Genomic DNA, 13,671 nt, shown 5'->3' on the forward strand with positions numbered 1-13,671 from the left:
GTTTAAAAATTCAGTATGTGAACCACAGGGCATATGGGATTATAATGCAAGCACTGAATTGCTTAATTAGGCAGTTTTCTTTCCATACAAAACTTAATGCTCTCTTTAATGAACTTTTAAGGAAGTAGTTAATTTTTGTTTTGTTCTGTATTTATTGAATTCAGAGGATTTTATGGAGAAAGTACAATTATAAGTATAATAATGCATTCACTATTACTTTAAAAACTATTATAATTTTTTATAGAAACATTGCATAAGACCATGCAAAACATGCTATTAATCAAATATACAGTACAGTTTCAACTTCAGAGACAGTGTTGTAAAGATAATGCAAACCTTCTTAACTTAAGGAGTCTAACCTAGGTAATAGGGACTTCAGTCCTTTTTCTAAGCAAGATTGGGATCACTAGAGACATGTTTGCATGGAAGAAATTCTTTGTATTAATTTTAATGGGACCTAGATCACCTAGATAAATCAGTAGGGAAAATACTGTAGTTCATTTTCTTCTGTTCACCAATCCCAATTCACTTATTTTTGCTTATTTGTCAAGCAAAAATCTTGCATAGGAGTTTTTGTTATTATTGTCACACTGTTTTGTCCCTGAGAATAGCATGGAAATGTATACATGGCATGTATTAAATATACCCTGTAAACATTTAAACATTAGATAACACTTGACCCTTGGATCACTGTTTCAGAGATATTTCCTTAGATAAACAGAAACAGTATGACCACAGGTGGGTAACAAAGTACTGGGATTAGGATCAATTTCCAATTTCCTGCAGGTTTCTCCATTGAAATTCCTTGTAGGAAGCTAGCAGGGGGCATCAGAAATACTACCTCCCTCCCTCTTTCCCTCTGAATGTACAAATGTTATTTTTTCATATAGCACCTTCTTTTCAGGAGAATCAAATTTCAGTTTACTGGTTACAATTGAGGTGTCAAGCAACTCTGTAGTTGGATACAAATGAAGTCATAGTAAGTATTAGTACCACTTTATAAAACCTTAGTAAGAACACACCAGGAATACTGCAACCAATTTTGGTCACCACACTACAAAAAAAATATGATTTTGGGAAAAAATTCAGAGAAGAGCAACTAAGATAATCAAAGCCCTGGAGACTAAAACATATGAAGAACTATTCTAGGATTTGGATTTGACTAGTCTAGAGAAAAGAAGAACTAGGGGTGACATGATATTAGTATTCCAATATTTGAGAGCTAGGAATATATATATATTACATAAACATATATATATATATATATTACATATAAACATATATATATATTACATAAACATATATACTACATATATATATATATATATATATATATATATATATATATATATATATACACACATAAACATATATACATACATACATATACATATATATATAAACATATATATATATGTATGTATGTATATACACATACAAATATACACACACACACACACACACACACACACATACACATACATATACATATACCTACCTACCTATAATTTGCATTATTCCCACCCATCAGTTAAATGCTTTATGGGGTTACAATATTGAGAGTTGGTTTTCTTACTTAGTTTTCTATTTCTATTTTGCACTTTATATTTATTTGTTTTATCTTTCAAAAATGAGTGTAAGTAAATCCAACATAAACAAATTACACTCTGTAGCATAAATCCTTCTTATATTAAAGGAAATGGTATTTTCTTCTATTCTGGCAACTGTAGATCTTCTAATTTATATTTGGGCTATTACTTTCCTAACTATTGTATATTATTGTATATACAGCATATTTCAAATCATTTTCAAAAGTAAAATAGGGTATAAAATAGATATATAGTATTTTCTTCATAACATAGTTATAAATTCTTCTACTGAAAATATTGCTGAGATACAGCAAGTTATAAACTCATACTAAAGGTCAAACTATATTCATTAAAAGCATATTTTAGAACCATAAATTAGACTGAATTACATTAAAGGTTTGTATCATTCATTAACATTACAGTGTTTCCCTTTTGTATATCAGTTTTTGGGGAACAAAATAGAAACAAAGCATGCAGATTGCAACTGATTTTTTTAATCAGTTGAGCTTCTATTTTAGCTACGATTATTTTTGAAGGCAATGCTACTTTTAGTTGAATGAACATGTCAAGAGAAATAGTAAGAGCTATAGAAAATTACATCTGAAATTTTTAAAAAAGCTTCATTAGATTAACAAAAGATGAAAAACTATCTACTACCTCTTCTAAAACATAGGCTGCATTTTATGGCCCCCTTTCATGATGTTGTGTTTGAGTGATCACCAAATGGTGTGCGTATGAAAATCTTTATTTAATTCTAACAAAAGCTGACTAAAAGTAAGAGAAATGAGGCTTTTATGGTCTTATCTTGCAGTGAGAAAAAACTTTTAAAAGTTATTTAGACAGTATATCTGCTTAATAGTCTGGAGGTTATAAGCCCCTGGATAGAAAGGAATAGGATCAGACTTAATCCTGGCAAGATTTAGTAGTTGTAAGATTTTATACCTCTGTTCCCCGATTAGGAAGATATCTATATTTACCCCTTTGGGTAATGTATAGTTTGGGGATCTTCATGGACTCACAGCTCCTATTTGAGTTGGCAGCTGTGGCCACACAGGTCTTTTACACATAGACCTATGGATTAGAACATGGAGACCCTTATGGACTAGGAGGCACTTGGAGCAGTTACTCACCCTTTGGTCACCTTATGTGTGGACTTCTATAATGTGCTCTAGATGGGGCTACCCTTCAAGACTACAGGTAGTCCTTGACTTATGACCACAATTGAGCCCAAAATTTCAGTTACTAAACAAGGCAGTTGTTAAGTGGATTTGCCCCACTTTACAACCTTTTACCACAGTTGTTAACTGAATCACTGAAGCTGTTACATTAGTAATGGAGTTGTTAAGTGAATCTGGCTTCCCCATTGACATTGCTTGTCAGAAGGTCACAAAAGATGGTCACAGGATCCTAGGATAATGCAACTATTATAAATACATGCCAGTTGCCAAATTTTGATCATGTCACCATGGGGTTACTGTAATGGTTGTAAATGTGAAAAATAATCATGTCACTTTTTTCAGTACTGTTGTAACTTCAAATAGTTACTAAATGAATGGTTGAAAGTTGAGGACTGCCTATATTGGACATTATAGCTGATGCAGAATGCAGTGGCCAGGGGAGTTTGGATCATGGCTTATGATGTCTGCTTAATATTTCTATTTTGGAAGTTGCACTAGTTACTAGTAGACTGGTTATCACTTTTGAGGCCCTTCATGGCACAGGGCCAAACAACACCAATGGCTATTTCTCAAAACAGTAATTTTGAATTGGGTGCCTTTGTAAATGAAATGAAGCGAATAAATATCAAACAATGCATTGCTTCCAAGTTTCTATGCCATTCTGATGAATTTATTTTGAACAATTTACTGTTGTAGACTTAGACAACGGTGTTATTTGTTAACATTGCCTGGTTTTGATAAATGATGTACCACAAATCTATCATTTTAACTAAACGACAGCCAACATATCTCCCTCTCTCCCTCCCTCTCTCTTTCTATCTCTCTCTCTCTCACACACAAACAAAAAGAAGACACACGGGATTCATCCTCTTTTAATCATAGTTTAGTGAATGGATTTACACATCAATTATAATGTAAATAATTTATTGTGTTTTGTGAGCCCAGTTAATTTTAGTCTATTCAACAAAACATGGTTAACGTAACACAAGCTTATTATGATTTTTACTTCTCCCCACCTTCAGATTTGTCCACCTTTTGTTTGCAATATATTGTATAATTTATCTCACAATAAAGCAAACTAAAGACCTTCCAACTCCTTAGTTACCCCTGGCATGCATTAGATAGCTAGAGTTAGTGTATTTTGCTCTGAAAATAGACCTTTAGCTTTTCAACATATATCTAATAAACAATCAAATGAGTTTTACTTTACTATTTTTAAGTATATGTGGAAAATCCTTTTATCAGATTCATAAATGGTCAAGAGTTTATTACAGATAGTGGTTGTGTTGATAATTTAAGTGTTTGATTCTTTGCCTCACTCTGTAGCACAGAGCTATTCCTCCAACTTTAACTAATACTGAATTTTAGATACGTCTGGCACAAGTTCATACAACTACTACAAATATTAATAGCTCTGTATATTCATATATATTTATTATACATATTAGAGCCGAGGTGGCATAGTGGTTAGAGTGCAGTACTGCAGGCCACTTCAGCTGACTGCTATCTTCAGTTCGGCGGTTCAAATCTCACCGGCTCAAGGTTGACTCGGCCTTCCATGCTTCCGAGGTGGGTGAAATGAGGACCCAGACTGTGGGGGCGATATGCTGACTCTGTAAACTGCTTAGAGAGGGCTGAAAGCCCTATGAAGCGGTATATAAGTCTAACTGCTATTGCTATTGCTATATATTTCTCCAGCAACACACTGCTGTTTGCATTAACTGTCACCATGTACGTGTATTAATTTATGAATGATTTAAAATTTTAAATAATACACTGGATACATTTCTGTGTTAGAGTATACAAAACAAACCCGTGCAGATTAAATTATGGTAAATTGGATCTCACGTCCACTTGTTTACAGACCTTAATAACTTTGTTTTTTCAGTCTTTCTTGGAACTTTCAGTTCAAATGGCTTTCACAAAACTTGCTTATAATACTTGTCAAGCTCATAGGTCAATACAATGGTAGGATCACCCCATCACCTTACTTCATAATAAGGCAATAATAGCCACCATTTAATCTGTTTTCAAATTGATCCGTGTGTGGAAAATTGAGGTCAGGAGGGACCTGGCAGTTAATGAGATTTTACATTTTAGAGAATCTCTGGTCACAACTAGGAGTCAGATTTGGCTTGAAGTTGTTGTTAAGTCTTTTTACTTCAGATTCTGAAACTGGTGTGAGACCAGGTTCCTCTGACTGAGTTTCACATAAGAGTTTGAAAGTGAGCTTCCCAAATCCCCATAGGAACTGGGTGTGATATATAAATTGTTAACAATTCTGTTATCATGAACAAAAATATAGGGAGACTTTTACCTTGAGCTGCAGAAAAGAGCTGTTACCATTATTTCAGATGTGAAAGCCAGATGAGAGATAAATGTTGGGAAGAGTTCACTATCTGAAGCCCTGAAATATACCAATTCTGTAACTAACCAAAATAATAAAAGACACCAAATATTATCTTTGATTTTCTTCTTGGGCTTAATGGAAACTCGTAAAACTAAGCTAAATCTAAGCATTCTCCAATAAATATTTGGTTTCACTGTATTGATGCAATTATTAGCCTTTACAACTTATCCAGAATTGCTTTTACTGTATAAACTGTACAATGAAACAAAATGGTAAAAAATACTGAAAAAAGTAGCACACTCCAGTATAAGGTGTTATACTTAAATTCTTTCTCTTTCTGTTTGTTCACTGTTGCTATATAGCACTAGCAATAGCACTTAGATATATACCACTTCACAGTGCTTTACAGCTCTCTCTAAGCTGTTTACAGTGTCAGCCTATTGTCCCTAAGGTGACCAGATTTTCAGATTGGTAAAGAGGGACACCATTGACCCGGGGTGGGGGGGGGTGTTGAATAAAAATTTTATATGGAACAACAAAAATTACATGACCCCAGGACACTGAAACCATCATGAATACGAATCTGTTGCCAAACATCAAAATTTTGATCACGTGACCATGAGGATGCTGCAATGGTCACTGTGTGAAAAATGGTCATCAGTCACTTTTTTCAAAGCCATTGTAACTTTGGTCACTAAGCCCATTATACCACCTTTCTTGCCACAGTTCTTAAGTGAATAACTGCAGCTGATAAGTTAGTAACATAAGTGAATCTGGTTTCCCCATTGGACTTTGTCAAAAGGTCACAAAAGGGGATTACATGACCCCGGGACACTGAAACCATCATAAATACGAATCTGTTGCCAAACATCAAAATTTTGATCACGTGACCATGAAGATGCTGCAAATGGTCGCTAAGTGTGAAAAATGGTCACTAAGTGTGAAAAATGGTCATCAGTCACTTTTTTCAATGCCATTGTAACTTTGGTCACTAAAATTATACCACCATTTCAAACTATTCCACATAGAATTAATTGAAGTAAAACTATTTTTAAAAATTCTATGCACAATATATTTCAAAGTATTGTGCATAGAATTTTTAAAATGGTTTATTTCAATTTATTTTGGATAGAATCTTTTTTTAAATAGTCTAAGACAATTTAAAAAAATAATCTGCACAGAATAAAACTATTTTAAAAAATCCTATGCACAATAAATAAAATATTATTTTAAAATACATTAAAAAATAAAAGAAAAAAACCCGGCTCACTTACCAGCAGGCAGGCACTCCAAGTCAATCCAGAATGATGTAGATGTTAATACAAAGAACTGAGCAAATTAAAATGGTGAAATTAGTCCCAGGGAAATATTTTTCAAAGAAACCTTGCCACCATTTTTCCCACATGAGCCAACCTCCAACCTCCGTGCCCCTCCCCTCTGGGAAATCCAGGAAGGAACAGTCACTACTTCTCTAGCCAAAGTATTTCCTGGAGCTCTATGGTATTGGGTCATCTTTTCTTATAAAAGTAAGTAAAAGGGGGGGGTCTGTTTTCTTGCTTTAACATTTTAATATCTCCAATGAAAGTACTGAGACATAGAGAGGGTTAGACAGAGTGTCTTTTGTCTTGCTCCGGTTAGGATTTTTTAAGCAAATCCACTGTGCTTTCAATATGAAGCCAGAAAATCGGGACTTTTAAAAAACGCCCCAGGACATGGGACAAATTGTTAGAAATCGTGACTGTCCCGCCAAAATCGGGACGTCTAGTCACCTTAATTGTCCCCAACAATCTGGGTCCACATTTTTACCAAAGGATGGAAGGCTGAGTCAGTCTTGAGCCTGGTGAGATTCGATCTGTAAAACTGCTGTAGCCAGTGATTTGCAGAAGTAGCCTGAACTAACTATAACCACTGCACCACCGTGGCTCTAGACAGATAATGCTTTATTCATACACTAGGGAAACAGAACAGCAGGATTGAAGGTTTGGGTGGAGGGATGAAAGGAGAAGTAATGTCCCAAACAAAAGAAATGATTTGCCCTCTGAATGGTGACTGAAAGTTGAGAAATTTGTCAGGGAAGGTAGATAGAATATCCTGTAGGGAAACAAGGCTGATTTAACTGGAAGAATCAATGAGAACACTTTGCATCACATTTCATATCAAGTGTGGTTTTTACAATATCAATAAATTGGTAGCAAACCTATATTTAAAATTATTTTAAAAGCATTTGGGTGAGCGTGTGAAAATCCAGTTACTGCATTTTCTTGAAAGCCCAGGAGATCCTTACACTCCATTTTCTCTATCAGTATGTGGTCACCTAAATCTATTTAGCTGCTCCCAGAATAACAAAATAATTATATGGGATCTTAGACAGTCTGTCCTCGAGGGCAACAGATGGCATCATTTGGAATCTCACCAAGAGAATTTTATTCTCAAATGGAATTTATTAAACTTGGATACTATCCCTCCAGGCATTATTTATTTTGAAGTAGGTTATGCCAGAGAGTGATTACAATATAGTTACATGATGACATAACATTTATAGGAAAATATCTGATACATTGAATTCTTTCTTTATTGTCTCCTTTTTACAGTAGCAAAGTAGGTTATACTTGAACCAATGTGCTTACCTGTATCTTTATTCTAAGATTTTTATAGCAGCATTGATATCCAGGGCGGTTTAGCTTCACTTGTATATACTAATTGAAAACTGAGATTACAAATTCTAAAATCAGGCTTGTAATTTCATATTATTGTGAAGAGAAATAGAAACATTTCTAAGAACAATTTTATATGCATGTGTGTATATAAATAATCTGAAGTGTTTAGTATTTGCCATCTTCTCTACTTAACAAATTTTGGGAGTTGTAGTTTTTGATTCAGCATAGTTAAAAAACACATATTCTAGGGAAAGCAGGTAATTATTCAGAATGTTTTGTCTTCAAATATGGGTCTTTTATTTGCTCCAGCAAAAGTCACAAATCTGCACAGCAGATGCATAATCTGTAAGAAATTAAATCCCTATAAATATTGTTAAGTATGATGCCAGCTGCAATGGTTTTCCTAGTATTGTAGCCTTATCTGCTCTCTCCTTCGTCTTCAGAGTTAACCATCTCCTTTTCTTGGGCCCTGACTAAAGATCAGCTTTTTAATGGAATGTACTTGAATGGCACCATTGGTTTTGATTTATAACCTGCTTGTCAAAACATTGGCATTACTGTTGATATAAAGATGAAGGCGCCTGCGGAGAGGAAAATTATCTGCAAAGAGTTTAGCCATGTGGATTGAGAAACCCATATTTCAATTTTCCATCATTTTAAAATTAATTTAAAGATTTTAATATAATGTATTATATTGTACCTGCTGTGCTACTGGTAGTTTAGTTTTGGCATCCTATGATATCCCTGAAATGGATGAAATTCAGAAAATGTATGTTGTTGTAAATTGTCATTCTGCATTACAAATGGATCATAACCAGCATGTGGTTTGCATGGGAAAAAAAGCTTCTTAGCAAAGAGAAAATGAAATTCTATTGCAACTGCTAATATATTAAAATAATTTATTTTAAAATACTCTAAGCAAAATGTCTGCAATGTTTTTATATGTGAATGCAACAAATGCATGAAATGCTTTCCATCTCTTCCACACCAAATAGTTGACAGTACAATTGATGAATTTCAAAATGATATATAATGATAGAGACACTATATTGAGTACTAAACTGGCTGTGGTGGTTTCAAGTTGACTCTCTATTTATATGGTTTGGGGGGAAAAAGAACTTTAATGAAAATAGCATAGAATTCCTATTTTTATAGCACTAGTTTTATTTTGGCATGAGATGAAATAACTGTTCAGAAAGCAGAAGTCCTGCCCCTATTTTTATTTGTGTCCTGATTGGAAGCTTTGGTGTGTCACTCAGTTAGCTTTATTTTTAAACCTCGTCAAATAGTATTTTGTGGACATAAACTCACTGTACAAACTGTTCTTCCTGGCGAGGTTCTTGTAGTGGTTAGAGTGAGGAATCAGAAAATGGCTAAGAAAAAAGAATTCTACTATGGAAAAAATGGTATTTTTTTTTCTTTCTTTGCCCTTAATAAGTAACTTGAGAAATATTTTGTGGTAAAGGCTGACAATAAACTCTTTGAAGATCACTTTCTCTGGTCTCTCACAGTGTTTTAAGATGTACTAAAAAAAATCACCAGAACCGTATGTAATTATTTCTAAATTACAAATTTTTGTTGCTTGAATTAACAGTGCTGTTATGATTCATTTGAATTTATATTTATCTTTGTTCATATAATTATGTTTTGGGACAGTGTTTTAATTTTCAGTTAGATTAAAAGAGAAACTGTCTTTTTGGTTGTAATCATGCTTATTATGGAGTGTTAAATACTGATTCATACTTACTACCAGCTAAAGGAGTTAAACCAATATGCTTTTGAAACAATTAACAATCATAAAAGTTATGATAACTATGAACATAACCTTAACCCTAACAATAGAATAAAGTTAAAGACAGTTCTTCTAACATACATATTATTAATAAAATTGAATACTTGCACGTGTTATGAGCCATTCAGCTTATATACATACATACATGCATATACACACATCCTAACATTGCTATTATTGCAAAATTATGCAGAAAGAAAAGAGAAACACAATTTTAATATATAAAATAAATAAGTTTTGAGTTAACATTGGTTTAAAAATAGATTTGCTTAAGTGAAAAAAAAAAATGTACAAGTGTACCAATTTACCTAGACTTTACGTGGATGGGCTAATGTAAAGAAAGATCTGCATTTATCTCTCCAAGCCTAGACATATTTTTTCCTAAGAGTTGAAGATTGGTTAGTCATGACTTTTTTGGGTGATGCAGACAAACTTTAATATTTGACAGGACTTTTATAAAAAATATTCCTCTTTGAAACCTAGAATTTGTTTTGAAAATGATGTTATCCTTTGTGTTTGCTTTGATTCTCAATTTACATTTGCCTTTGATGCATGGTTGTATCAAAGAATTGGGGCAGAATTAAGAATAACAATTATCCTTAGAAGACAGATGCCAGTCCCACTTTTACATATCCATATAGATTTAATAATGTACTTTTCCCAACATTATGGAAAAGTATTCATATGTACAATACATTTACATGTGCTTAGTAACTACAATGTTTATTCAGAAGCAGGATACATTGCTAGTGAAATATTTTCTCATGGGATTTTTATGTAGGACTGCAGCACAAGGATACTACAATTGTCTTAAAATTGTACCTATAGAGTGTTGATAATGATTTTTCATCCAACTGAAAGGTAGTAATTGGATGATATGATGATCAGTTCTTCTGCTCTTCAATATTTTAATTACTGTTTGGATGAAAACATGGAAAGAATGTTTATTAGATTTGCAAGTGATCTAAAATTCTATGGGATAGCTAATACATTGAAAGACAGAAATAATATTCCAAAAACTTTGGATAGATTGAAGAAAAGGCTAAAGCTAACAGAATAAGAGGCATACATGCACAATTGATCATTCAGGACATGAAAAAGAAATGCACAGGTATAGGATGTGGAATAGTCAGCTTAGTAATGTAATATCTACCACCAAACTGAATATGTGTGGGGTGGCTTCAAAAAGCACAAGTGTAATTTTAGTTTACATCCACAAAGGTATAATTTCTAAACCACAGAAAGTGTTCATTCCATTCTGTTCTGCTTTGATCAAACTCCATCTTGAATTTTCTGTCCAGTTCTATGCACTGTACTTTAATAATAATTCAGAGAAATTGGAAGAAGTTGAGAGAAGGGCAATGAGGATAAGCAGAACACTTTCTTTCATCTGAAGAAAGATTATAGGATCTGAGTATGTTTAACCTGAAGAAAAGACAATATGATAGCAGTCTTCAAATAACTGAAAGGGTGTTGTATGAAAGAAGATTCAAAGCCTGTTATCTTTCCTTCCAAAATACAGGACAAGTAATGAATGAGTTAGAGAAGGAGGATTCCAGCTGAATGTTAGAAAAACTTCCAAGTCGCAGTTCAATTACTATATTAAAAATGTGATGGACTTCAAGTATACTTGAGGGAGTTCTACTATTACTTATTGGCGATACCTTAAATTTATCTCCTGAGCCTGGATTTGATTTGAATAATTTCTATATTACAGCATTATTTATTTTCTACAGTTTGATCACATGGATATTTTCCAAAGCTATTTTTTATATTCGCAGTAAAATATATTTTTTGATGGCTACTGCAGTAGAAAAGAATGTATTAGTTGCAATGTAAATAGAAACAAATCAGCTTTCTGCATTTACAGAACAGGGCGTGTGTTTGTAAAGTTTTCAGATAGTAAGGATCTGGACAAAGTCTGAATTTAGTTAATAAACAGTATTCATAATATCTTTCAGGAAGGAAAGTTCACAAAGCATGCAATACTTTTACATAGTCATTGAGAAGCTAACCAGTGGAACATATTTTCATGGAAACAAGTATGAGTTTGAGAAAAGAGAAATCAGTGAAAGCATGTCTGTTAGCCAATGCTAGTTGAAAACCCATAGTTCATTTGTATGGATATTGGTTTGAGAGGTATATTATAAAGTTGAATTGCATCAGGGAATTAGGCCTAATAAAATGCTTATAAATTCTCAGCATCATATCAGTAAGTCACAAAAATTTAAGGGTATCTTATAGAAAGTTATTATATTTAAATGGAGTCAGGAAGATGCTTACAATATTTTGTTGTCTGAAACAAATCAAATAAGAATAGTTTATTCTGGGTTTTTTTTTCTTTAGACAAAGTAAATACAATTTTTGCCTAATACGTTATTTATGTTTGAAACATCCTTGTTAAATCTAATGATGAATGTTTGAAAAAAGACAATGCATTTACAGCTTTTAAAAATCTTTAATTCTACATTTTGAATTCAGAGTAGAGCAGTCCAAATGTTTTGAACTACATTTCCCAAGATTCCTTGCCAGTAGCTGAAGACGAAAATGTCTAAAGGACATCAAGTTGCCTATCTCATTTTATAATAAAGTCTTCCAAAACTAATGACATTAAGTTAGACAATAATGGGAAAAATAATACAGTATAATTAATATACTAGAATTACATAATAAAGTCAAGAACAGCTATATTGACAAGATGGTACTGAGCTTTTATCTGACAATGACTCAAAATTAAATCATTTAGTTAATATGGAGAAAAAGTAAGTTAAACTGATGGCTCAAGGAACTGAATGACTTCAGATTTGTTTTGGCTTCTGTACTTCATCTCAAGTACAGAAAGCTGTTGTTCCATTATGAAACTTTCTGCTGTTTTCATAATGATTGTATCATTGTGACATTCCAGCAATTTGGAAATGCACACTACCGGACATAGAATATATAATAAATTAGCAAAACTTGCTATATTTTTGAGAAGTTTTAAATTTTACACTTTCTTAATAATAATGGGAAGCAGAAGTGATAAGTATTTTAATTTATATGTCTTTAATGTGCTGTAGAAGATTTAAAAATTGCTGAAAAGATGCTACCACAATGTGCTGAAATTATGAGCCAATTGTGGATCAACTGATTCAGCCTAAACATTTTTCCTCTTTTAGACTTTTGAGTATGGGTAGAAGTATAAAAAAACCTATTGCTAAGTATAGATATTCTCAGTGTAGTGAAGTAAACATCAAATCTTAACAAAGTACCTATTAATCTGCACATTTCCCCCTTTGGAGTTTTCCAGTATTACTGCCAACATGGTCCTGTACACAGTGACTTACTATGCTTGAAGATGCTTAAAATAGTTTGTGTGGCCAATGGTGGTTTTTTTTTTAAAGGTTCACTCTGTCCTGGAAATATATTACTAATAATAAACAACTTTTAAAAGGTTGAGTTTTATCATTCCTGAATGCTGATTTAAGGAGAAATTTGTTTCTATTTGTGAATTTTCTGATGGGAATTTGTCTAGATAGACATTCCAGTAGAAACATACTATGTGAACTCATTCAGTTATGGTTGTGACAAAAAGCAGTTCTATTTAAGCTGCAAAATATCTCTATGGTTATAAAAATTATGATGATGGCAACATCTATGCTATTTAAATATTTTGCTTTAAAATATTTCCAGCAATGAAAATTGCTGTAAAAATACATTAGCTTATGAACAAAACACTGTTCTTAACATTAGGTACATTCTTGCAAGTATTACTGAGATATAGTAGTACATAAGTTTCAACCCAGCATTAAACTGACCTTAGAATAACCTGCAACAGATTTATTTTCTGAAAACACCTGCAAACCTAGAAAATCTAACTAAAAACACTACCTCGCTCCAAAAATGTACTGACCACTGATTACTTTTACATGGTGCCTGGTTTCTATCCATCATAACCTCACATGATGTAATTGTTTATTGTTCAATCCTCTGAGTCTGCCATATTGGCATTTCAGACATTTCTCACACTAAAATGACCACCTAACAAAAAGGGAGAAAAAAACAATAACAACCAGCAGGTATATAGACAACACAGGAAAAATATGATAGGGAGAGAACTAATCCT

The 13,671-nt window shown here is 32.9% G+C and overlaps 1 protein-coding gene across 3 annotated transcripts in view; it reads left to right on the plus strand.

Moving 5' to 3' along the window:
• Nucleotides 1-13,671, plus strand: part of SLC44A5 (solute carrier family 44 member 5) — a 160,797-nt gene that overhangs the window by 77,325 nt on the left and 69,801 nt on the right. For 2 of the 3 annotated variants that reach the window (XM_032218294.1, XM_032218292.1), the window contains exon 1: nucleotides 9,101-9,180. The exons of the other annotated variant lie outside the window; for it this stretch is intronic. In XM_032218294.1, the coding sequence (XP_032074185.1) occupies nucleotides 9,144-9,180 (37 nt within the window). In that variant the 5' untranslated portion in view covers nucleotides 9,101-9,143. Of the gene's footprint in view, nucleotides 1-9,100; nucleotides 9,181-13,671 lie in introns of those variants that run through there. 3 annotated transcript variants of the gene reach the window in all.

The sequence above is a fragment of the Thamnophis elegans genome, chromosome 5 (genome assembly GCF_009769535.1).
Source record: "Thamnophis elegans isolate rThaEle1 chromosome 5, rThaEle1.pri, whole genome shotgun sequence".
Classification (NCBI taxonomy): Eukaryota; Metazoa; Chordata; class Lepidosauria; order Squamata; family Colubridae; genus Thamnophis; species Thamnophis elegans.